This window comes from Cricetulus griseus (assembly GCF_003668045.3).
Source record: "Cricetulus griseus strain 17A/GY chromosome 1 unlocalized genomic scaffold, alternate assembly CriGri-PICRH-1.0 chr1_1, whole genome shotgun sequence".
Lineage (NCBI taxonomy): Eukaryota > Metazoa > Chordata > Mammalia > Rodentia > Cricetidae > Cricetulus > Cricetulus griseus.
In genome coordinates, this window is record NW_023276807.1 from 198,143,778 (window position 1) to 198,171,523 (window position 27,746).

A 27,746-nucleotide genomic window follows, 5' to 3' on the forward strand; every position below is an offset into this window, starting at 1 on the left:
CATAATATTTATATGCATGCATATATTATTTATATATGTTACATTTACATATGCATATGTAAATAAGTGTATGCAGTTTGTTCTGCTTCAGTCAAATCAATTTGAACAATTTTACTTTGAGGTCTTACATACATTTATATTTTCCCTACTTAATCTACCAGTGAATGAAACACATGACACTGAATCTGATGACTAATAGGCATTTCTGTTTTCCCTTTTATATCATATGAGTATTGACATGTTGGTATAGGAGCATTTGTAACTGCTATATCTAATACATTTACATTCTAAAGTGCCTGTTTCCTTTAATGTCTGGCTGCTTGAATTCTACCTTGCGGTATAGATTCTATGCACCTTGTTTTCTTTTTATTCACATTCAACATCCATTCTTATTGCTATTTTTTAAATACAAGTGCCCCTATGTAGCTGAGCCTGGCTATTCACTCTCCTCATGCCTTACCCTTGGAGTTTTGTGATAATAGATGTGTTCTGTCATGCTCGTCTCATTGACAGATCCTTTAATTTCATCTTTTTCTAAGACAATTTGGTTTGGTTTCTTGCGTATAACAAAAAACTGGTTTTACCTTAAGAGCCAAATGGGAAATTTCCTAAGTTGGTGAACTGGACATAAAGTACACATGGATTCTGATGATTACACTTTCTCTTCTTTTCCTTGTAATCATTCTGGACTTGTTGCTTTTTAAAAAGTGTGTGTATGTGAGTGCGTGTGCATGAGTGTGCTGTGTGTGTGTGTGTGTGTGTGTGTGTGTGTGTGTGTGTGTGTGTGTGTTCCCTTTGCAGGCTTTTCCCCATCTCAAGTACAGGACAGAGTTTCTGAATGTCCATCAGATCATTTCATTTTCTCTTTCTCAGAAGGGCTGGGGAAGGTTAGAGTCCTATTTCTAGGCTTCATGGTTGGCTCTGGGGAAAGATAGTCCTGGTCAATGGCATGTCTTGGAAAAGAGGGATTTGTGGCTTAGGAGTGTTGAGCCTGGGAGGAGGAGGAAGCAGAGCAGCAGGAGAAAATTAGAAACACTCCACTTGTGAGGCACCTCTGAGGCTTTCCAGTTGTCCTGTGGTTTGAAGTACCATACTTTAGGGAACAACTTTCTGAGCCCCAACACTGCTTTATGGGCTGTCTTACTTTGAACAGTACCTTATATACCTTGTATACCTCAGCGAACATCTCCTGAGCAAAACAGTAACTTTCTGTTTTGCTGGGGGTCTGCAAGAAGAAAGCAGGCTACAGAATATACTTTGAGTCCCTTTGGGCCTCCTATTGTTCCAGCTATGCCAGCCTTCCCTGCCCTACCTACCATTCTCCAAGGGACCTTGATAATTTGATTTCAGCACCGTAGGAGGCAAAAGTTCCAGAGAGATTCTAATGGAGCAGATGAAGACAGGATAAATTAGATCCAAGAAGGAAAGTTCTCTCTTGAGAAAACAAAATTTGTGGAGGAGTTTGACTGTATGGTTTTCCTTAATCAAAACCAAAAAGGACTGTGTCTTATCCTCTTGGACTCTCCTTGATTTGGGGAGGAATTGATGAGCTACAGAAAGATAAATAAAGAATAAAAAGCTAACCCATCAGGGAGGGGATGTTTTATTGCTCTCCCACAGATGTCCTTCCTAACAATATAGGCTATTTTTCTCCTTCGGGGAAGGTGGGAATAGAAGTAGGGGAGCAACAATTTATATAGGGACCTTGGGGTACTCTGTATTGGGAATTAGCATTGCATTATTTTCCTGGCTCCTTACCCCTTTTGTCAGTGAGTTGAGAAAGCCTTGCCTTGAAGAAGCAGAAAGAGTTTGCAACCTATCCCTATGGACAGAACTCTGACCTACTAGTCTAAGGAAGCTACAAATGGAAAATTCCAAGTTCTTGTACTCTTTATTCTCATGCTTATGTTTCTTCAGAGAGTATTTAGGGAAACAGATGCACAAGAATAATAAGTAACCAAGGGCTGGGTAACTCCTCTGGCAACACTGGACCCTTGCTCCAGGATGGTCTTACATCTCTCTGTACTTGCAGAAGTCCAAAGGGGTCAAAGGGAAAAACCCTGCTTTCATTTGATGAAAAAGTACAGCTAGCCTTGACATAAGAGAATCCTTGATCAAACCCCATCAGGATTTGAAAGCTGTGAAAGCATCATTCCACTTCCTTCGGGCTACCTCAAAGGCATTGAGCACATCCTTCAGGTCCAGGCTTCAGGGAATAATGATTCCTGGGTCTCCATTGCCAAATCACCTTGGGGTTCAATAACATGCCTCCCTTCTTGGGGACTAACATAAAAGAGCTTCACCTTGCTTTTAGCCCCTGGCTCCTTCCTATGCATTCTCTCCAAAAAAAGAAAGAAAGAAAGAAAGAAAGAAAGAAAGAAAGAAAGAAAGAAAGAAAGAAAGAAAGAAAGCCTGCTATCCTTAGAATAACCTCATCCTGGGTATAAATCCTCAATGAGAGAAATATTGAACTATACTCTGCAAAGCCAAATTGCTCGATGCTCTTCTCTGGCCATGCAAACACAATTATTCGACTTCACCCTAGACACACTTGAAGAGAAGCTAGGCAGAAAAATCGAATTGTCACAACTAACTGTTGCTAGATGTGCCCACTCCCTGCTTCTGCCTAGGTTATGGTCTGAAATGAAACCAGAAGGGCATCTCTCACATTCTCAAACTACCCAAAGGTGTTTTCTATTCAGTCCTGTTGGTGAGTGTTGTTACATTTATTCTTTTGGCTTTTAATCTTTTGGGGTGGCCCACCACCCAGCTCCTAAATAAATCACACACAGAGGTTTATTCCCAGTTCTGAATGCCTTGTCTTAGCTTGGCTTGTTTCTAGCCAGCTTTTCTTAATTGAAATTATCCCCTCTACCTTTTGCCTCTGGGCTTTTACCTTTTCTTACTTCTGCGTATCTTACTGTCACTCTTATTCCATGGCTGGCTGGCTGGCTGGCTGAGTGACAGGGTAGCTGGGTGGCTGGCCCCTGATGTCCTCTTCCCTTTGTTCTCTATTGCTTCTTCTTTCCTCCTTTTCCAGTTTCTTTCTCTTATTTCTGCTCTCAGCCTGCCAGCCCCATGTATTCCTCTCTCCTGCCTCACCATTGACTGCTCAGGTCTTTATTAGACCAGCAGGTGTTTTAGACAGGCACAGTAATACAGCTTCATGGAGTTAAACAAATGCAACATAAACAAAAGTAACACACCTTAAAATAATATTCCCCAACAGTCCTCACCTTCATGAAAGGCTTCTTCCCAGTCCTCTATCTTAACACTCCTACTAAATAAACACCAGAGAAACCCATTATTTTGCAGTAAGCTCCTGCATTGGGACCTCATAGCACAGGCTAAAATTCAGAATGGAGTCAGTTATGCTAAAGCTCTAAGAGGGAATGATGCTCTCTGAGTTTTCCAGAAATAAGGAAAGATGGGAGGCACATAATTCCTGTCACTGTTGTTTCTCTAACCTAGTGGTACTCAACTTCCCTAGTGCTGCAGCCCTTTAATACAGTTCCTCATGTTGTGGTGGCCCCAACCATAAAATTACTTAATTGCTACTTCATAACTGCAATTTTGCTACTGTTATGGATCATAATGTAAATACCTGATATGCAACCCCCAAAAGGGTTTGAGACCAACAGGGTGGGAACTGCTGTGCAGCTAATGCAATCAACAGGCATGATAATACATTTCCTTCCACAGCAATCCTTACGACTACGAAAAGAGCCATGGGAGTAACGTTATATGGGCCAGCCTGCTACTTTTCTATTATTCAGCTTCCTCATCACAAGCAAAAAGTCAACTTGAAATGAGTATGGAGTCCTTCTTTCTGCCTCCCACAATCCCTCCATGTCCTTACAACCTACTTCTTCAACTTAGCTCTCTGGAGTACTTACCCAAGTTACAGAATGAAGTCTTGCTCAACTCCAGAACTGCAAACAGAATCGACTGAGATATCTGCAGTAAACTGGCTATAATTTGCCTTTTCACACTTCCTTTTCCTCACCCTTCTGTCTTTCCAGTGTGTTTTCTATGTCCAATTAGACTAGAGGATCCCTGAAGGCAGAGCCCCTGGCTGCTGCTCCATCTCTGGCATTGCCATGACCAGATTCCACCTGTGACTGGCTCCCGTGAAACCAGTGCACCATAGGGTGATGGGAGAAGCAGAAAACAGGCCCCAGCAGTGACCTGCAGCATGTGGAATTCTGAGGAAGGGAAATGAAAAGCCACCAACTCCTAATCCACACCATTTATAAAGCACACACGTGCCAACAAATCCAAGGTTATTGGCAAAGTAACAACCGTCTTCCTTGACCAGCCCAGCCAAAGGAAAAACAATTCATTAGAACAAATAAAAATGCAGAGCAGTAAGTATTAACGGCTGAGTGGGGGACAGAGGGCCGCACAGAGCAGGTGCTCTTGTCCCTCAGTTTCAACCCATTTCAGCCAATGATGTCATCCTTTGGCCTTCTTTGGCTTACTGACAGATCATTTTTCATGATTTTACCGTTTCTGTCCAAATGCAAACTTTTTAATTAAATGTACCACATGATTCCAGATGTTTGTTTATTTGTTCCAAAAAAAAAAGGTTGTTAAAAAATCACTATGTGAGGAAAAATTCTGGGCAACGAGTAAAGTTTTGTACAAGACCCAAGGAAACAGAGTTAGAAGGATCTGGAAGTGGGACAGTAACTCCCAGGGAACAGCTTTCAACAGAACAATCTAGACCAAAGGTGATAACTTCCCATAATTCCTTTCCACATACTCAGACTGAACAGTAAAACACACTGGGCATATATTCACTTTTAAAAGAATGTAACTAACTCAACTGCAGGCCAAATAATGTAGTGAACAAATTCTTGTGGCCACCTTGCCTGCTTACTGTAAGTTTGTTCCCGTAGTCATGAGATTCAGGACATTGAATCCCCCCATCTTCCATTTAACAGGCCAAATTATAGCGCATGCCTGAGTGGCAGAAGAGAATCCAGGGGTGAGGAACAGTGATGATGGGAACAGGACCAGATCACAGCTTCCCACAGCAGGCTGCTTCCTCACTGCCCCAGAACATAGTCAGCCTCCAGGCCTCTTGTGTTTGTCACAAAATGTGGCTCAGGCTCTTTGCTTCATTCGGTGTATCTCCTGCCAGTCCACACCTAGATCATTGAATACTGGGACATTTCAACACTCTCCCAACTGAGACAGATATATTTCACGCTCCAAGAACAAATAACAAAGTAAATGAAATGGAGAAGCTATTCCCTTTAATGCCTGAGCCCTGATGAGTAAGACCATTGGCGACCTCAAACAGAGACTCCATGGTGGCCCTAAGGTTGTCTTTACATGTCCCCACTTCTGCCCCAGTGGCACTGTGTTCTGGTTCCAGCTGTTTTCCCCATCGGCTACCATGTCGCCACCTACATTACCTTTGCTAGAAGCCTGCTTATTTGTAACAGCCGACTCATAGCCTTATATCAAGAAATCAAAAGCTTCTAAACCCAGAGCAAACTCCCTTGGCTTTCAACCCCCAGAAGCCTCTGGACTCCAAATCCTTATGCTTACAATGTCTTGACATGCTACATGCAGATTCACACAGCTACAGCACTCATAGGAATCCTTGTCCTTTCAGGAATCATATCTCACCACATCTCTTATATCCAACTGTAACAATCCAAGGTCTAAGGGGGCAGAGGCAGGAGGATTGTGAGTTCAAGGACAGCCTTACCTAAAGAGTGAGATCCATTCATGAACAGAAACACAACACTGTTTTAAAACAAATATAGTCCCCTCTGTCTGGTCAAGACTTGCCACAATTTGGAGCCACCATATAGAAAGGAACTTCATCTATAATTTCATTTTTCAAAACTGTATCCCTATCTCTCATCAGTTCCATCTAGTCTTATTCCTCTGCTTCTTCACCCATGTCTCTTTTCTGGAACATCCTTCCTTCGTCCTCCACCTACTGCTTCCCTGTATGTGCTTCAAAGTTCAACATCTTCTCAACAGCCAAACCCATTCTCATCTTCCCGATCCCACCTTCTCTATAGATACATTGTATGTATGCCTTTTATCAAGCACTGACACTTTAAATTATACAGTGCATAAGACCTTGTTCAATTGGCATTATGGCATATATATAATATATACATATACAGAGACAGCAATGATATTCTCTATTTCTCAATTTTCACATTCTAACATAGGCTCTGGGAACAGTATACAGGAACCATAGGCATGCTGGATAGTGCCCAAAGCAACCTTTGCTCATAGGAATCCTTGTCTTTGGGATCATATGTGACCACATCCCAGTTCCTCTTTTACAATAAAAATGACAAGATTCTGCCTATAGTTGGTCACTCATATTAATAGTGTGAGCTCGGGGGAGGCTGAGATAAGAGGATCATGGGTTCAAGGTTAACCAGGTCTATACAATGAGATCCTGTCATGAATACAGATTCACAAATAAACAGAAATTCTTGAAGAATCATCCCACAGTCCTAAAGTCACTAGCACATCTCAATTCTTTCATACTGTGTATTCTAGCTCTACATATTCTTTTTTGTAAGGAGACATATTTACTACCACATTTCATTTATTTATTTTATTTTTGGGGGGGAAAGGTCACCTTTCTTACCTTTTAGTTTACTGAGATAAGGATACTGTTTTTGCAGGGGGTGCAGTCAGGGAGAACAGAGTTTATTTTTTTCCCTTCCTTGCTTTGTTTCTGGGGCAGGAGAAGCAGATTGGTAGCCTGTCTGTGTCTGTGAGCATACCACAATTCTGCCCAAAGAATAGAAATGAAGCACGCCGAGGGATTGCAAGTGAAAAATCATCCTTGGAGGAAAAGTCTAGGAAATGGACCCTTATGGATTTCATATGCTTGAAGGAGGTTGCTTAAAGTTCCTGGCTAAAGTCCATGCCAGTCTTGGTAATAGTCTAGCAGACTCATCCATCTTCAGATTCCACTTGGCTTGCTCTTCCATCACTGCTGCCCTCCCAGACAGCCAGCACACATTTGCACATCCATCTATATACACTCGGAAGTTTTAATCTACACGACCCTCCATTCCAATCCACCCAGCCCAGCTTGGTGCTCAGCAAAGCTATTGACCCTGCAAAGTAGCAGAGAGATGAATTTGATGACCCAGACTAGAGTTTTTAAACCACTTCAGCAAGGTCTAGAATCAAAGGAAAAGTACAATTTATTCGGCACTTAGTAAAGTCCTTTTATGTGGGAACAGGGCACACATACAGAAAATAGACTCCCACTGCCACAGATGAAATAAACCTGTCAACTACAACTGTCAAATCACAAGTCACCTTCATTAAATAAAGGAGTCTTGAGCTTCACCTGGCATCTGCGAATTCCACTAAGAATATGCACATAAAAGCATTATGAAGGAAAGGAGTCTAAAGTAATGGGTTCTGTTCAAAATGTCATCAGAGGAAATCATTTTACATAATTAGAAAATGCTAATAATAGTTCCCCACAAGAAACCAACATCCACTTCTCCCTCAAAGCCAGGGCTTAGGCATGGCAAGGGGTCTGAAAGAGACTTTACTCTCCCTTTATAAATCTTTCTACTAAATGTGTCATTGAGCAGGGAGTGTTTTTCCTCTTCTCTCCCATTGTTTGTTTTCCAGTTTTTAATACATGTTCTATGGATAAATTTTTATCTATCACCTTTAATAAAATTTTAACAAATGAGTGGCATTTTGTTACTATTATTGCTATTGTTGTCGTTACTTGCCGAGTACTGAACCCAAAGGTTCTCCTACATCAGGAACCAATGCCAATTTTGGGTGAAAAAAACTATCTTATATGTAGTTGTCCTAAAGGAAATAGTCAGAGGATATAGTCCATAAATAAGTGGATTGCTTTAGTCTGGGCTGAGGTAGGCTCTACCTGGAACTGTCACCATGACCTTGAATGATTTATTTTTTTCAAATGAGCAATGATGACTAAAAGGTGACAGGACAAAGGAATGTTTGGGGTGGAGCTATGAAGCAAGCCTGAGTAAATATGTCTGTCTGTATTATAATAGGTCTGTGTTGCTGTTGTTTATAGTGTTCGTCTCTCTATCTTTCACATCTCTTGAGGGTTGACCTAGAAATGTGGTAAAAGTTAAAACAAAGTGAAAAAGTGAAGAAGTAAAAAACTTTCACTGGCCAAAACAGACAGTTTGCTTCCAAATCCCACAATATCCCCAACCCTGCCAAATTGTAATGAGCAACTTAATCACCAAGTAAGCCCCTCTGAGACCTGCTTGTTGTCATGAAGTTTTCCTGGCCAACATGGCCCCACCCAAAACACCTGTCTGTGCAGATTCTACTTCTTCACAAACATCCATCTAACTTGTCTTGTATTCATTTCACTTACTAATTTGATCAGTAGATGCCAAGCACTGAATTATGATCTCTCAGAAAGTATCTTCTCAGATCTTGGGCTGAACACAGTTTTAATAACACAAATGACCAACAGTCACTGTTTCTCTTTTCTATTTTGGAAGGCACCCTCTGAGCTTCTCCTAGAGATACATAGAAAGATCAAGGGCTAAGCAGGAAATGCAATCCACATTCAGGAAATGTCAAACAATAACTATGATGTGCCCTATGTAAATCATGCTGTGATTGTCCTGGAAATTCATTCTAAACACCAAGTTAAGAAAGAAGATGTGCAGCCATAACCATGTCAATAACAACAGTGGAGATTGCCAATGACCAGTAAGGTAGGGTGGTTTTGAATCTCCAAGCAGGTTTTCAAATAAATTTCCCTCATTCTTAGCTTTCTTTCTTTTGCATGTTCCAAATCACATGCTTAATGTGACAGGCAACTCCAGCACATTTTCAGGGCTGCTTAAGCATCAAGGAGAAAAGTGACTGAGGGACACTCAGGGGACTCTTAGTTAACTCACAAAATGTATATGCAGGAAAATGGTAGTGACATCCTCAGTGCCATAGCTGTGGGAGACATGAGATGACAGTGGGTAAGCCTGGTTAGCATAGGACAGTGAATAGTCTTTGTGTCTTTGCTGCTCAGTGACTCTGGTCAACCTCTAGCAGTTCTTGTCATACCCCTGTTTAATGGGGATGGTAATGTCCACTTAGTCCCACACGTTGTAAGAGCATATTGAGAATAAAATGGTCTTTGATTTAAATAGAAATCATTGCCCCAAAGATACAATTGTCATGTGGATTCTATTTCTGGTAGCTACCACAAAGACTGGCAATGACTGTTATGCTGGAGTGTATCCTGTTCACATACATATTTAAAGAGCATCTGTTCTAAGAAAATAATTATATTCATTCCTACAATTTACCCCATCCCCCTTCCTACTACTAAAACATCAATGTTTGGCAAATATAATTTGTACTGTTGAATATAATAATAAAGTAATATTATTATTAAATATAATAATAAAGCAACAGGATGGAGGTTGGAAGTGAACAAGAATGAATGTCCTCTGAATGTGCTCACCCTTGTCACTTCACTGAGCTACTAAAGACACCAACTCTTCTCCTAGGCTTCATGACTCAATGTTTACTGATGGGAGTCAACTTCCATTAGCTAACAGCAGATACCTGACACAATTATTTTGGCTTACACTTTGGGGAACCTTAATGCATGTTTGGCTGGCCTACTGTTTCTGAGCCTGATACAAAGCACAAACCATCATGTCTTGTCATGGCAGATACATGTGAAGAAGGCCCTCACATGAAGCAAAAAGCAAAAGAGAAGATGAGGATGAACTGTGGCTTCAATATCCCCTTTATGGGCATACCGTCCATGACGTGATTTCCTCCTAATAAGCCCTGCCACTTAAAGGCTCCACAACTCTTAAAAGGGCCATGGGCTAATGATATAGCTTTAAACAATTTGCTTTTCAGGATACTGACCCAAACCCAGACAAATATTAAGGCCCCATGCTAGGCATTGTGGATACAGATGCAAGAAACTAGGTACAGAATTCTCTACTCCCTGCAAAAGCTGATATCTATGGAAAACTTACCAAACACAAATGTAGACAGTAGAATCAGAGAAGTCACATCCACACCCTGGAGATGTGGTGTTTAACCTGATAATTGAAGAACTGAGGATATACAGGAGGGAGGAGAATTAGCCATGCCTCTCCCAGGCCTTTCATTCAGGAGTCTAAGACATAAGCACAGGGCAGCTCTCACAGAAAGTAGAAGATAAACAATTACATTAGGAGCTGGAAAGAAGTATGCTAAGGGCTCTCAAGAGAGAGAAAACAATGCAGCCCAAAGCAGGAAGTTTCAAGCAGGAAGTGTAAAGCTCTGCACAGTAATACACCTATGGTAGACAGCATATACAGAATAACAAACAGAACAGTCCAGTCCCCCATCTCCTGATCATCAAGCTAGGCTCAGTGTTTCTTCACATTTTACTACCATTCTTGAGACATAGATCCTGGGCCCATCAAATTCAACATTGGAAGTTACAGAAAAGGACAAGTGGAAATAGAAAAGGCATAGGAAAACAGTAATTTGCACATGAACGTGAATGCCTATCCACCAGTTTTTGTAGTTGTTGAGGCGGAAGGAAAATAGATTGGGAACTGGGTGGACCAAAATTGTTTTCAAGTTCCAGCTCAGATACTCAAGATCAAACATCTGGGAGGATACTGACAGGGGTGACACAGTTAGCCTTCATACTGTGGAAGGAGGCCCTCAGCATAGGTGCTCATAAGCCATTTCCATTAGGGAATTAACGAGCATCCAAATGCTTTGCTGGTTTATATAATCTGAATTTAGAATGACAGCCTTACATGTGAAAACATAGCATGGCATCAAGTAGTTTTGTTTTGGGTAACAAAACATCTGTGGCTTTCTCCAGGTGATAGAGTATAATTCAGGGCAAGATAAAGCATAGTGGTTGTACCATTTCCTTAGATACTAAAACCACAGCCAGCCTTCAGGAGCTTCTTTGGCTCTCTCTGTCTCCTTGTGACCATGCACCCAAAGAACACTGTGACATGATACAGACTATTTTCAACACCATCTTATGAGCCCAGAAGTCCAGAGGACCGGGCAATAAGTACATTAAATATATGGGACTATTCCTCAGTAAAACTGGGGTATCAGTTGTAAGATCCCTTTAAATAACATTTTCTATTTTTCCAATTTTTTAGGCTGTGATGTCATCCAGGAGTATTGGTTTAAATTCTGTCTTAGTAATTTTTGCACTTATCAAATGTTACTAAAACTTGGACTGGAGATGTAGCTCATGGATAGAATATTTGCCTGTACACAGCACACCTAGGTTTGGTCCCCAACATCATAACACACACACACACACACACACACACACACACTGCTTTAAACATTCCTCCATTTATTCCCCCAGGGCTTACGCTTTATTACTAAATTGACAGATGATATTTGACTCATTCTTGATGAACACCAGTCATCTCATCAGATCCTCCTATTGTGAAATCTAAATGTCATTGGCAGATAAAGTCTTTGTAAGTAGACTAGGGGGTCTTAGAGACTTCAGTCTCCATGCAAATTACTCAATAGGCTATGGAGTGCAATTATCCTTACCACAGTGCCAGAAACAGTACACTGGTGAAAAAAACAATGCTCATTTTAGGGTGTTTGCATTATTCCTGTAGTGGTGTTAACTGTTACTCTTTCTCCTAGTATTGTTTCTCCTGGAGCATTCCCACCAACGGTCCCAAGAGAAGTGTTCTAGACCTTCAGGGGAGCATCCCCTGGGGACACTAGTTCATTCCCCTAGAATGGTGGCATCCTGGTACCTCTTCCACCTGCCTGAGCAAAACTGACTTTCACAAAACTGACACTTGATGCAAAAAATCACAAATGAACTATAATGATGTCAAAATTCACATATAAGAGAGTTCCACCAATGCCCACATGTCAACCAGTCAAGAAAAATGCAAAACACAGACTCTTGAAGCTTGCTGCAACTCTCTCTCTCTTTCTCTCTCTCTCTCTCTCTCTCTCTCTCTCTCTCTCTCTCTCTCTCTCTCTCTCTCTCTCTCTCTCTCTCTCTCTCTCTCCTCCCTCTTTCTCTTATTTGGTCTTTAGAGGAAGGGCTTCTCTGTAGCTTTGGAGCCTGTCCTGGAACTTACTCTATAGACCAAGCTGGCCTCAAGCTCACAGAGATCAGCCTGCCTCTGCCTCTGCCTCTGCCTCACCAGTGCTGGAATTAAAGGTGTGTGAAACCACCATCAGGCAGACAGGACTCTCTTAATCACATCCTGTAGACTATTAATGTCCCAATCATACATCCCATAAGTTGCCACCAATTTTGAAGCCTCTCCATAGCCTTCTATTCCATCCACACAGTATATATAATAACAAGGATGACCAAGAGAGCTAGTACTTATTCAGTGACCCCCCTCCATGGGATTTTTGTATCGGAAGAAGCAGTGTTTAAATAGCAGTGTCCTTCTCTAAGCCCGCCCTTGTTTAACCTTGAAAGACAGATTTGCAGTTCAGAAACAGATATCTGATATGGGAGGATAGAACAGAAAACACATTAGACCCCATGGCCTCCTCTTGCTCTTGGCAATTCCAGCTCAGCCAGTGACATATTCCTTGGCCCCAGAAGCTGGTTAAGGGACATTGTTTTAATGTCATGTTTTATAGTATTTAATAGAATACCATACTATTCCAGTATTCTGCTTGCTTTTGAAACTTGACATGCCAGAGATGGCAAAAGGATTTCAATACTAGAAGAATCACACAAACCAAATTATGTTTTCAGGACCAGAGAAGCCAGCAGAAGTCAAGGTCTTCTCTGAAGTAACCAGGCAAACTGAAGTTCCCTTAGCGGTAATATAGAGTTCACTCTCTCGGAAATTACACATTTCAGCTCCTACATTTTCACACATTGCTATTTTAACAAATACTACTGATGTTCTCAGCGTCTTTCCATTACTATCACTATATGGAACGGTCTTCTAAGTAATTGTTAAATTCTATAATCTTTCTGTTTAAAGCTGGGGGAGGGGCACACAATTATACCATGGGTTTATGTCTTCCCTCTTATCAGGGTTAAAATCTTTAGGTTTGGTAATACAGATTTCCCATTATCACTGGACTCCTTCCACAGGACAGGCGCAGGAGGGACCACAGAGTTCCAGGGTTCTACACAGCCAAGTATCCAGGTTACCATGACTGCCAGCAACAGAAAGCTAAGTTCCTACCTCGGTGACTGGTGAGTTCTCTGGATGCAGAAGGCAGGGGTGTGTACCGGAGGTGGCTCTCTGGAGAGGCAGCTTCAACTCCACTGGAAGCCTGTAAGATTAAAGCAAACTGTCACCATGGACAAACACCAAACACCACTTGTGCTTGTTTACTGAACACATTTCACTGGGATCTGAGTTTGGAAAGAATGGCCTTCCTCTACCTGTTGAGATAGAATTCTAGCAGAGTAGGATACAACATTTTGAGATTCTGTGAGATAAGAGGATTTGCTGTTGTTGTTGTCATTGTCATTGTTATGCAGAGCTGAAAGGAGAGGAGGAAAAAGAAGGGGGCTGAAGGCAGGAAGTGATGTAGACCAATTCTGTTCCAGGCATGCTCCCAGAAATTGGGGCAAAGGGAATGCTGGCTATAAGCAGACTCCTATGGCCACCACTGTGGGTGAGGCAGCATGGATGAGGGAGAGCAGAGCTGGCTTATGTGGACCTAGTGGCACAGAAGCTGAACAAAGTAAAATATGTAAGGTTCTGTATCTGGCCTGTGGACTAAATATAATACCAACCCTGGAGAAATCCCTCTGGAATTTGAAGTAGGAATACAAATTCAATACTTCATTATGGAATATTTCATACTTCACTGTTGAGAGTATGTGTGGATACATAACGGGGTATACTGAGGATGACAACCAAATCTGAACATGGCATTTGATGGGGAATGTACTGTGTATTTTTTATCTTATTGATTGTTAAATAAAGTTCTGTTTGGCCAATGAGACAGCAAGTTAGGCAGGACTAGGAGTCAAAGAGGATTCTGGGAAATGTAGTAGAGAAGTGGTGTTCCAGGCAGGAAATGACATAGCAAGGAGACTCATATTTAAGAAAGGAGAAACAGGAAGTATCCTCTTTCTCCTTCACCTCCTCCAGCGGCAGGGTGTGAGCCACCGGCAAGAGAGGGTGCCAGGGAAAGGCATCCTCTATAAGTCTTATAAAATATATAGATTTATGATAATTAAGACTGAGTTAACAGATGAGAAATCCTTGTCATTGGCCAAGCAGCTTTGTACCTAATATGTCTCTGTATTATTTTTGTCCATCCACGCGGTGGGCAGAACTCGGGTGGCTGGCAGAGACCACCCACATGGCCGTAGGGCTCGGACGGCTTTGGCAGAAAGATTTATTGTAACAGGCATTAATTTGTTTTCTATCCATCTCATACACAAGCCCCCAAGCATGCCCATATGATAGATTTAGTGTGCCTGCATTTTGTTCTAGGGGTCAGGAGAAGCTTGTGGCATCAGGTTAGGACTGAAAAGGTTTGGGTTTGTAGCTTGTTGGATTTTAGATTTTTAGAGTATGGATGTTTAGTATGTGTGATGGTTATCAATGAAACAGCATCAGCTGGAAGGAATCTGTAAGTAGGATTCCATGATGCAGCATCCATGAAGGCAACCTCTATGATGGAGGGCACTGATGTAGAAGGGGGGTAGGGGTGCTTTCCTATGTTTCTGTAAGTAACCCTTCACTAATGCTTTGTAAGGAAGCTCCATGTTCTTTCTGTTTGGAGAGAAAATCATTCCAATTCCAAAAAGGAAATGACATATAGGATGGTGGTTTCTCATTGTACCTCAGCAGATCTTTGATTGTAACAAATAACTGTGGCTTCTCATCCTGTGGGACACTGTGTAGAAGGCAGCTTGTGCCTATGTTTTTAACCCTTTCCTGAACTTTGTGTCCTTGTAGTCTAATCTGGAAGAAATTATGACCACTTTGCAGCTCACATGGAATGGTACCAATGACCAGTAAGTGCCCTGAAGAGCTTGGTTACTTTGACATAAAGTACTTTGACCATTCTACTTAACTGAGATTTCTAAATCAAATGCAACTTTTTTTTTTAATATCCAAAAAAGAACATCTGCTGGAAGTGAAATCCTAAGCTTTCAACCTTTCCGAAAGCTCTGTGAAAAAGTAAATTTCATTAATGCCTCGATTTTCTTTCCAGAAGAAGAAATCCATTCTAAGGGTGTGTTTACCCTGCTAGAAGCAGGCCTTCTCTGCTAAGAGATTACCTGCACTACGGGAGTCAGAGCTAAGCGGCAGATTAGACCTGCTTGCCATGAAAACCCTTTAAACTTCATTTCTGACATTTGAGGTGTTTGATTAAGCAGCTTTCAGGGCAGGCTTACAGAGAGAGGTCTGAACAGAGCAAAATTAGAAGCCCCGTCCTTTGGTGAGATCAGATTGGAGTGCTTGTCCACTCCAGCTAAAAGGCAAACATAATGAACATACAGGATGTTTAAAGCTTGGCCCAAGTGTATTGGAAACAGACAAATAAAAGTGCAGTCACAGAGGAAAGTGTTCTTCAAAGGCTTGCTACACTCCGCCTTACTGGACACAGCCTGCTGCAAGCATGTGGAGGAGACGGAAACTAAATTAAAACCCAAACCCTGCATTTGCTAGTTGTTTGGCCTGTGAGATCTACTGTGGCTGACATGGTACTTGAAACACAGCAATGGTGTTCTAAACATGGAGGCCTTTCAGGGCTTGCTGAAGGACAGATAAAGTGAAAGGATGGGACTGTCCAGCACACTCCTCCAAAGATACCCCAGACTTTCTTTTCAACAGTGCACCTCATCCTTAAAAATAAATAAGCGAAATGTGGAGTTGGCAATGCAATAGGAGGTTCAAGTCACTGTGCCATGGAATTTTTGAACTTGGATGTAGGCTGGTGATGATGTGATGAGCAGCTTTTCCTAAGAAAGAACTGGAAGACACACTACCTTCCAGCAAATACCTCTAAAGTCAGAGGTTCTGCAGCTAAGAGTAAATGAGGTTTAGTCTTGTTTCTAAGGTTTATTTGTAGCTGTCATTCAATGCCCAGCACTTAATTACTTTTCTGCTCATCATCCACTTTATGAGAGTAACTCAATTTGTGGGAAAGAATCCAGGAAAATAAGTTTTTTGCAAGCCATGCTTTTGTCCAGCTCAGTGTTTTGGGAGACTCTAGAAATCAGGATTCCAACTATCTGCTCTTCAGAATGGCTTCTATCAAGAGGAAAACCACTGGGGTTTTTCAATGTGATCCACACATGTGTTCTCAACATCTTATCCTCAGAAACACAATTTGTAAAAGCCAGGGAAGCAAATGAAGAAACAGACAAGAGAATTCCTTCCCTTTGCACTCTACCTGCCAAAGGATATAGAACTCACCTTGTACTTGAGGCAGCACACACATAGCAGCTTGAGTAAGAAATAATAGAGGCGTAAGTAGGAAACATTTACATAATGTTTTCCTTTATGTGTATTTAGAAGAAATGCCTATGGTAAGAGTAAGGAAATCTGAACAAGTCTGAATCTCCAGGACCATAAAGATTCTCCAACCTTTGATTCTTTGCCAGTTTTCCTAAGTGCCGATGGCAGAGATTTGTAGCTTCACATTTTACTTTTATCTCCTGTTAGAGGATATTTGCCATGTCTACAATAAAATGCCAGTATTCAAGATACATAAAAAAAATGTCCTCCAGTCAACAAAAATGCATACTAAAAGACAACAGGCAAAGGAAATGCCAGAAGTTTCAGAGAAGAGGAGACCCCAACAGCCAATAATCAATAATTGAGAGAGAATTTGATCAAGTTTGCTAAAGGGCATGAGAGCTAAAATAAGAAGGATTCGGCCAGCCATTGTATCTCCAGACTTCATTTCCTCATGCTGGAGCACACAGAGGAACATGAAGGTTCTCTCCTCCCTACCAAGGGGAATGTGTTGTTGGTTCAAGTGACTTGGAGAGGTAGAGAAGAGTCCTACAAATGACACCTGGAGTTTACTACTATCTCCACATGTGTACATTTGTATACACACACAAACACACTATAAAATTCATAAACTAGAGAAAACTTCACACGCACACATCTGGAAGTAGAAACATGAGACAACTTTTATTGCTGCATTATTTCTAACAAAAAAGTTGAGCCCAGTGGCATTGGTGGTGCACGCCTTTAATCCCAGCACTTGGGAGGCAGAGACAAGCAGATCTCTGTGAGTTTGAGGGCAGCCTGGTCTACAGATAGACTGCCAGGATAGGCTCCAAAACTACACAGAGAAACCCGGTTGTGAAAAACCGGAAAAAAAAAAATCAAGTTGAAATAACTTAAGTAACTGTCAATGAGAAAAGTCAATGGAATAGTATATATTTGTGTGAAAGACTAACAGTGTTTAAGAGCAATAAGCCTGATTTAAATATCTCAACTCAGATAACTAAAAGTTTCTATGGAGTGAGAATGCAAGTTGGCCAAATGATAGATGTTGTATGGTTTTACCTATATATGTATGTGACCGCTTGATTTCCTGTATTTGCAAAAATCTAAAAATTAGAGCAGATATATACAAAAGTTATGAAATTTCTTGCCTCTGCCAAGGGGTATAGTAATTAGACTGGAGTTAATAAAGTTGGTGTGGTGGTTATTTCTGTTGATCAAAGAATAGGTTAGGCACAGATATATCAAAATGTTAGAAATGACAGATATTAAATGTTGGCTATCTGTGCCCTTAATGTTAAACTTTTACACACTTTTGAAATTTTCAAAAATTAAACCTGAAAACTAACAATACAAAACCTCCATTTCTAGTCCTCACAATCTTCTATTGATATCAACCCTAAGTAATTTTCTAGTTCTTATAAAATGTAGATTAATGCCATCTCTGGTTGTATTTGTGACAAAACATAATGAATTTGTATTTCTCATAAAGCAACTGAATGTGACCCATAGAATGGACAAAAAAAAAGAAAAAATCAGATAACGACAAAACTGTTTCCCAGATTCCAAGACTTAAGGTATTTGCCCCAGCCTTGCATGAAACTTGCTGATGATCTGCCAATGCACAGGGAGAGTCCCTTGGTTATTCACCCATTCAAAATTGAAGAATCACTAACAACATTTTAAAAATCATATCAGTAAACTGGGCAGTGGTGGCACATGCCTTTAAACCTAACACTTGGGAGGCAGAGGCAGGTGGATCTCTGTGAGCTTGAGACCAGCCTGGTCTACAAGAACGAGTTCCAGGACAGCCTCCAAAGATCCACAGAGAAACCCTGTCTTGAAAAACCATAATAATAATAATAATAATAATAATAATAATAATAATAATAATATCAGTAATGGTTAACAGGCACTAACACATTGCAAAAGGCAATGTCCATCATATAAGAGGTGTCAAGTCCAAAGGAAATTCCATTACCCCAAATTTGGGCCATTAAATAAAAGCCAGCATTCCTCAGGACATTTGAGAGGTGGGTTCCCCTCCACTAAAAGGACCCATCTCCCTGATTACTGGCAGAAAGATAAACAACTACCTGTGGTGCCTTAGCAGACCAAAGCACATGCTGGTCTTCAGGCTCCCTCAGTACCTGTTACACGTTTCGGAATCCATGCTAGCATCCTAGCTCTTCTCACCTCCTCCCCTATTCTAAAGTTCTCCAGCTCATGGGCTTCCCTCTCTTCAACTTGGCCATTCACTCTCTTGTTCTCACACTTGATCCCTCCATCTGTCTTCATCTTCTACCCCCTCCACCACACTCTCTCCTCCCATCTCTCCTCCTCTCTCTGTGCACTGCTCCTGCCTCTCACCCATCCAGGTCCAGTTCACTGGCCATGTTCAGTCTGCTACTTTTCTCTTTCTGGAGTCTTCCAGATGTCTCTGGCTAGTCTCTCTCTCATATCTATGAGAAAAACCTCCCCTTTAACCAGACTATGAGCAGTCATGTCATCAATGTTTATAGGAGGGAGGCTAGAGCTTTGAGGATATTGTGGGAAAAGATTAGGTGAAAGTACAGAACATTCTCGGAGAGACTTACATAGTGAGACTTGTTATCAGTGACCATAGAAAACAAATGTGTTTAGCTAACTGTGTGACATTCAAGGCCCTTCCCAATGAGCATGTGCTACAGCTCAGGGTAGGCATCTTGGTACACACAGGGAACTTGGTGCAGAGTACAAAAGCAGAGATTTTTGCAGGCTTCAGAACAAGGAGGGGGCAGCTACAAAGTTATTTAATAGCCATAAATCTCTGACTATTTTTCACAAAATACTATAGAAGACCATGGCTCCACAACTCATCCCCCATCACTCAGCTCAAGTGGAGTTCTTTGGCATGCTCACTCACCCCTAAATCATAAGCCACATAAAGTGATCCCGGGGCTGGGAAATTTGTCAGCCTCTTTCAAGTAGAAGTAATCTTCACTTCTCATCACAATTCATTCCCTGAAACCACAGCAGAAAGCTGACTCCTCTAAAAACATTTAGTTTTCCTCTCAAAAGAAAATGCATTGATAGTTTACTTATCAAATATTTAGTAATCATCTACTGGAGGTCAGGCCTGTGCTGAGGATATCAAGAAAAAAAAGATGAGGAGCTCAGTTATATCCCTGGCATATCAAAACAAATATACCATGATTAATACGGGTCATGAAGAGTCATCAACTCCTACCAGGACTCTTATAAATACTCTAGCTTGACATCAGCACATGGGTAACTATAATCGTGTCTGTACGTGTTTCTTATTCATTCTACAGGCAAGCTTTCGAAAGTACCTGTACTGACTTTCTGAAATGAACTATACTTACTCCCAGGAAAACAAGAGAAAGCCAAGGCATGATGGTTGACTAAATACAACAATTTAAAGGCAAAGATAAGACTATAGTTTAGCAGTTCTAAACCTATGGGTCATGACCCCTTTGGGGATTACATATCAGATATGCTGAATATTAGATATTTACATTATGATTCATAACAGCAGCAAATTATAGTTATGAAGTAGCAACAAATAATTTTATGGTTGGGGGTCATCACAACATGAGGAACTGTATTAAAGGGTTGCAACTTTAGGAAGGTTGAGAACCACTAACATCATTGTAGATCAACCTACACAGGTAAGAACAGGAAGATAAAGATCAAAGAATAAGTCACAGAAGTGAAGAAGCATCCTGAAGGCTGAAGGTTCCAGCCTTGTTTACAAGGGACACACCACTGTGCACGAAGCAAGACATTCAGCATCAGTGATGGAGGGATGGAATTGGAATTGTTGACTGTATTGAGATCAGGAAAAGTTATGTCATACCAAAAACAAGAAAAGAAAAGGGGTGGAAAAAAAACAATTAAGTAAGGATATGAGATCTAATCCATGTTGAAAAACCTAGAAGGAAGGTAAGAGTTTGGCAGAAACTGGGCACTGTAGCTACGAGAAGGTTAGGAGAGTGACTCAAGTCAGAAGTGGGCAGAAAAGAGGTGGAAGGGGGATTGTGTCAAAGGCCTCTTGGGAGAATGAAAGCCCTTTGAAGCTAACAGCCTGAAGCATTCCATTTGATTTTATCTCATATACGGGGGCCCTACTTCTGCCAGCAACCCCAGAGGGCATCTGGCTGGGAACAGCAGTTCACAAATATTTATGGGGAGGGAGGGAGGGAGTAAAGAAAAGATTCCAAAAGGAAAAAAAAATAGTGGTAGCTCTGGGTTTGTGTGTGCTGCTTCTTAATCTACTCATAGAATGAGAATCATAAAGAACTTCTCCATCTCCAGGACAGTAGCTTCCAAAACATGGTTAGCAGCTACTTATTCAAATATATAAAAAAATGAAAAAACCCTAAATATTAGATAACCAAAAAGTGAACAGCAAACTTTCTTGTGATGAACAACAAAATAAATGTAAATACAAAGGAGACAGACATATGCACTATGTGTAGAAGCCAGAAAAACAACCTTTGATGTTCCCCAGATAACATCCAGGGGTTTTTGAAGAGAGAGAACCACTGTTCACTGGCTTGGAACTCACCTTGGAGGCTGATCTGGCTGGCCAGGAAGCCTGGGGGGATCTGCTATCCCAGTCTCCCCAGTGATGAGAGTTTCAAGTATGTGACATTGTGTTCAGGTTTTCTTGAATGTGGTATCTTGGGGAACAATCTCGAATCTCCCTGCTTGTAAGCCAAGCATTTTAACAGAGAAGCAGTGCATTAGGAGTCAGAGAAGAAGGAGAAGACAGAAGGGAAAGCAAGAGGATAAAGTGGGACATGGAACTGGTATTTCTTGAGAATATACTAAGAATTTTGAACTATTTGACTTTCTGATTTGAGTTGTGCCCCGTTATTGACCTCCTTTGGAAAAATTTAAAAACTGAGACAAATAAAATAGGGAACCCATTCAAGGCTATTGGCTCTCAAGTAAAACCTAGGGAGAAAGTGCAAGTTGGTCAGACCCCAAACTAAGCCATTCCCCTGTACCCACACCCTCTTTTTGAAAGAACCCTCCGAGAGTATGAGCCCAACTACCAACTAATATGCCACTCCACCTCTATCACTGTCCACTGTGATAGAGGACTTTTGCTACAGTCTCATATGCAGAACTCTGAAGCTCATAGTTTTGGAAGCCAGGTCCTAAATTAACAGTGAAAATCTTACAGTACGTTCAAAGGCAACTCCTCAAAGCATTGAGAAAGGATTATCCATAAAGAGAAACTCATTAATAGGATGAGTAATTTTAATAAAAGGAGAGCATCCTATTTAGAACCAATCATAACCTACCCAAAGAAGTATGATGGAGTAGTGGTCGGTACTGCAGCTCATTAATTCTTGTTGCAGATCTCACTTGTGTAATAGACACAGACTGGAACACAATCAGAATGGAATCTTCATGTGGTATGTACATCATATTTCTTGAGCAGTAGTTACATGCCAGGCATTTTATAAACATTCTTTTAGCTATCTCTCTATAGCCAGAGATACAGTGCCCCAGTTATAACCATTTTACAGATAAGACAACTGAGATTAAAGAGGGGGCAGATTGTTTATCAAATAGCACCCAGTCAGCATGTGAAGAGTTTGGAAGTTTGAACAGTACATCTTGATTTCCAGGGCTGGATGGCAGCACTGTATAGTGAACCTGGTATTCAAATATGCCTGTAAAGAAATCCTTCCTGGGTTTACTAAGCGTGTGTAGGAAAGCAAGTAATGCATTTGTAGTGAGCTACAGTTCAATTCATGCAAAAGGCAACAGGTTTTATATAGATATATAACTAAAACTGCCATCTTCTCCAGCAATAAAATGATTAACAATACTGTGAAGGAATATGAGTACTTCAGATCCGTCTGGCCTTTGAGGATAATATGAAGTGGTTTGCTAGAATTAGCCTTTGCCAACTCATAAAAGGCAATGGCAAGTTTCCACAAATATTTTGGAGCCACTGTGAAACAGATATTTAAACTTAAATTTACATTTATCTACAATTGAGTACATTATCTTAACAGCAAAAGTAACATGGAAAAATTCATCACTTCCTAATTCTATCACAAAATTTTACTATTATATATGCTCTTGACCTTATCTGTGTGTGTTCTGGCCATGTGATGTTCTCTCCCCAATTCTCCAATGATATCACTTCAGTGTCTCAGTGTGCATTATGAGGCAGAATTTGAAAGGGAAAATTGCAAAAGGTGCAGATTAGGGCTTGATGTACTGGCCTGCTGCTTTCCTAAATTTAAAAAGGCGATGGAGAAAATATTAATGACACAGATTAAACACAATAGGGTGCTGTATCTATATCCATTAGTTATGAATAATACAAAAAAAACTGAAGAAATGGCCATCTGATATCCAAAAGCCATTTCCAACCTGGTAAAGTAGCGGCTGGCATTGATGAATGAGTAAAGTTGAGATGTGCTCATTAAGATAAAGGACTAAACAGCAACCTCCACTCCTGTCAGAGGCACTCTTGTTATCAATTACAACCATAGATACAGGCAGCAGATACCAGAGTTTGGCCCAAATCATTCAGAGTAGCTGAGAGAATCAAGTACCTCTACAAAATTACAGTAGAATAACATATATTTAACTTCTACCAACTGTGTTCTCTATATCTGCTAGGTAAATTAATATATAATAGCTGTTTGTGTGCATATAATATATTCATACATTTTTCACAGAGGCCTGGTTGCTAAGCATTTACTCCTATGCCATTATATACAACTTTTATCCAGGAACATAGAAAGCATGCTTGGAGTTATAGAGGAAAGGGACTATTTAATAGTCCAAGAATGAAAATAATAATAATAATAATAATAATAATAATAATAATAATAATAATAATATCACTAATTAAGCTTCAAGGATTCTTTCCTTGACTGATCCAAAGCTTGTGTACTGTCTTCTACATTTTCTCTGCTCAATGTTACCAAGATTAATAGCTAGGGTCCATTTGGCTATGTAATTTTAGGCTTTTTACTTAAATTCTTTAGGTCATAGTTTTCTTGGCTGTAAAATACAATGATAATATAGTTATAAGCAGGTGTAGGAGGAAGAAGAGGAGGAGGAGGAAGAGACCCAAATATAGTAAATATTTCTAGGTACTTTGTGCCTGGAACTGTGTCCATCACTTTCCAAGTATTAATTCATTCCATCTCCAACAGCACCCTACAGTTACAACTCCCAGTTCGGTTTTATAGATGAGGAAGCTGAAAACCAGCCAAATTAGGAAATTCAACCAAGACTTCACTTAGCTTCTTGGGTTACCTTAAATGTCAGAGCTGAGGCACAAATCCAGGCAGTTTGTCTCCAATAGCCTGGACTAGTAAAACGGCATGCGTACTCTGCAAGGAAGGTCAACGTCAAAGAAAGAGGCACCTATCTTTGCTCCCACTTGTGAAATACTATGTTTTTTGTTTGTTTGTTTCTCTAACTTTGTACCCCTCAACTAGATTCAGAGCTTTCTAAAGGGCAAATATGCAGAGCTTTTCTCACCCTTCACTACAGTCACAGGGTCTTTCATAAACACTTACTCCATGAATGCACCTTACTTCTCACTTATTGAACAGCAAAGTACAACTGGGGTCCTTCTGAGAGTAAAGCCAGTGGGACAGACCCCCGAACCTGGTAACCAAACTTGGTCTGCTGATATACCGCATAACTGCATAGCATCCCCAGCCAGTCACCAACAATGGCATTTCCCATCTGGCTTTGTAGGGCTGTTGTAGAAATAATATTATGTCATGGTAGTCCTACAAGCTTGATTTATTTTGGCTTAAAAGAAGGAACTTGCCTCATGTGTCTCTCTTCCTCTCACAGAGGTTTTTATTTTTATTTTTTTTCCTTCTTCTTCTTAAGGGCTGAGGGTCAAGTTCTGTCCTTGGAACCAAAGTAGTTTTCCAAAATGAGGTGAAGCCAGCTCTGTCAAGCTGGGCCAGATCTGCTGTCAGAGCCTTTCCCAAATACATCAGACCTTCTGCTTGTAAAAATAAATTGATACCAATGCATGAAATTTATTAGGAGATGACAGCCCGGTTCATAATGGAAATATGGAGAAAACATCATCCTTCAAAGCTGACAGTTTATCCATCATGCCTCAGATTCCTGAGATAGAAGCAGACGCTGTCACATGCAATCCGCTGAGGACACATCTTCTTGGGTTTCCTTATGACAGGAAACTGAAATAATCCAGGAGAAGGGAAGGACTTGTGCTGCCCTTAATGTGCTTGGCCATATATTTTCAGCCTTAGAGAAGGACCATGTGGCCAAGGCAATGAATGATGGCGGAAGTCTGGCAGCTGGAACTCTCAAAGGCCTCTCCTTTTCTCTCAGGGGTGATGAACTGGGACAGAGGTCACGGAGGGCTACAGACCTCTGTGAGTGTCATCAATGCCCTGTTATGCATAAGCAAAGCCAACAGGTGGCAGAACAATCCTGAGTACAGGCCATAGCTGTCTGTGTTTGACCTTTGAGGATGAGGTCATCTTGCCCTACATATTCTGCTCAGTTTTTTATATCTATTGATAAACTTGAGACAATTTAGAAGGGCCATTTTAATGACGGATCAATGCAAGAATATTTCTGGGGATCACAAGGGGCCTGATTCTCTGCAAGCTTAATGAGGCAACCTGCTGAACCTTGTATGAAAAAAAAAAATGTGTGCTGTATTAAAAGCTCTCTTGGAAAATAGAATTGTGGTAGTAAATTAGGGTGAAAGAACATTGTATTAGAAGAGAAAACTTTTCATTGTCAACTTTGTAAGATTTAAACATATTTGTATTTCAGACTTTATTTTTTAGAGGTTTAATTAAAGTTATTACAGCTAGGAAACTTTTAACCGATTTATTTTTAAATATTAATTTATGTATTTTTATTTGTGCATTTGTGCATTGTCATGAGTTTATAGGCATCATGTATAACTAGGAGCCTATGGAGGCCAGAAGAGGGCAACAAATCTCCTAGAATTGGACTTCCATGTAATGTGAGCAGCCATGTAAGTGCTGGGACCTAAACTCAGACCCTCTGCAAAGGCAGTAAGTGCTCTTAATCATTGAGTCAGCTCTTGAGCCTCTAGGAAGCATTTTAAATGAGATACATTCAAATGTTCCAAATGCAGATTCCTCACCATAAAAGAAAGCTATCAATATGGAACAGAAACCAAACAAGATAAGGACAGCCTAAATAGCCTTTTTGTATATTTTTTAAAGATTTGTTTTTTTCTATTTGTGTGTGTGTGTGTGTGTGTGTGTGTGTGTGTGTGTCATGACACATTGCATCCAAGGAGGAAAGGAGAAGGCTTTGAATCAAAGCTAGAATTGTGGGTGGTGGTAAGCTCCAGAGAGAGGTTCTGGAAATGAAGGAGGAGCCTCTTCTGGAGCAGCAAGAGATCTCCTCCACTGAACCATCTTCTCAGCCTTCACTTTATATTTTTAATCCAATCTTTGTATTAGCGGGGAAATCTTAAGGGTTCCATTTAAATTCGAATGAATAATAACTAGGTGTAGTGGCTCATGCCTCCAAATCCAACTTTGGTAATTGACGGAAGGGGGTTGTTAAAAGTTTAAGGCCAGTCCTAACTGTAGTGAGATCTATGTCCAGAAAACCTTACCACAGTGGGTGAGTCAGCTCAGTGGGTAAAGTTGCTGGCTGCCAAGTCTGATAATCTGACTTCAGTATTCACAGGGACTCACATGGTGGATGTTGTCTTCTGACCTCGACATATACACCATGGTACATGTACAGACACATGCATGAGCATACATACATGCATACCCAGCCACATAAATAAATGTAATTTTATAAAACTTATTATACAGACGCTTACACATTGATGCTTGTTGTGGCATTACTCACAGTAGGTAGGTTATGGAAACAGCCTAACAACAAAGGAACAGAGAAAGAACACATGGATTATACACACAATGGAGCTTTTTAAGCCATCAAACACAAGGAAGTTAGATATTTAATGAACAAATAAATGTGACTAAATAGTCTCAGAAAGAAAGATACTGTATGTTTTCCCTCATTTGTAGATCACAGTTTATATAGACACAGACAATCATGTATGCATATATGATATGGAAGTAGAAGTGAAACTGTCTGGGGGAATAAACAGGACCAAGGGGAGGAAAGAGTTAAGAAAGAGAGTAACAAGGGGTTATGGAGGGAGTGTTCCAAGTACACTGCCCACTTCCATGGAAATCTCTACATGACTCATAACTAGTTACAATGAAAAATAACCAGACCAAATTTAAAATAAAATGACTAAGGTACAAGGGATCTTTGCTTGATGTCAGCATCTGACAGAAACCCCTAGAACAAATAGGGCATTCCAAATCAGTTGTCATGTTTGCTGTGTTCTGTGGCTCTGAAAAGGATATGTGTATGATGCTGGTATCATTGAGTTAATCAAATCTTGATCCAAATACTGTACTTCAACTCACTCCTCAAAAAACATCCCCAAGAACAGAGGGAGAATCATGCTACATCATGGCTAAGTCCTTACTCATAGGTATCAGTGTTGAAAACAACAAACAAGTGGATCTATAATTCTGAGACACCCCCACACACACCCTTCAAATACTCTGTCTCTAAATAAGGCAAATGAACTTCTAATTGTTTACGTTTGTTTCAACCAATGTTCTCAAGTCCCTGTTTTAAGCAAGGCCTGAAACTCTGTTGACTTCACATGTCCAAACTAAACAGAACTGCCTTTCCCCTTGGCTTCCTCTGTGAGCACATGCCAGCATGACTACACATTCGCCCAGAGTTTATTTCAGTGTTGGTGGGAAACAAGCCATTTTTCAGTTTAATGAATAGCATCAGTGTCTGCCTTTTAACCAGAAATGTGACCTTAAATTTGATGGATTTCACCAGAAGGCACATTTTCAAATTACTTTTCTATTGGAGGGTTATGAATATCGTTCCCAAATTATTGTGACAGCTGTGGGGTAGGGGCTATTGCAGACCAAGTAGCTCTCTAACCTAGAACTTAGACCTTATGGAATGGGGGACTCACTTCTGAAGTAAAAAAAAAAAGAAAAAAAAAAGAAAAGAAAAGAAAGAAAGGCCCAGGAAAGAAAGCAAGAACCACACCAGGTGGAGGAAAACAAAATACAACTCTCTTGAGCCTTAAGCAACAGGAGACTGGTTCTGCAAGGCAGCTGAAATCTTGACTTCTCTGCTATCACCATTTTTGTTTCCAGATCATTCTAAATTGGGTCAGAGAAGGCTGAGCCCCTTACAGATTCTCCAAGAGGACATCTGATATAT

At 40.6% G+C, this 27,746-nt stretch overlaps 1 protein-coding gene across 1 annotated transcript in view; it reads right to left on the reverse strand.

The window, feature by feature from the left end:
• The window catches only part of Lrmda (leucine rich melanocyte differentiation associated), a 438,138-nt gene that overhangs the window by 180,347 nt on the left and 230,045 nt on the right, over positions 1-27,746 (reverse strand). The window contains exon 6 of the mRNA XM_035453082.1: positions 13,194-13,284. Coding sequence (XP_035308973.1) covers positions 13,194-13,284 — 91 coding nt within the window. The remainder of the gene's footprint in view (positions 1-13,193; positions 13,285-27,746) is intronic.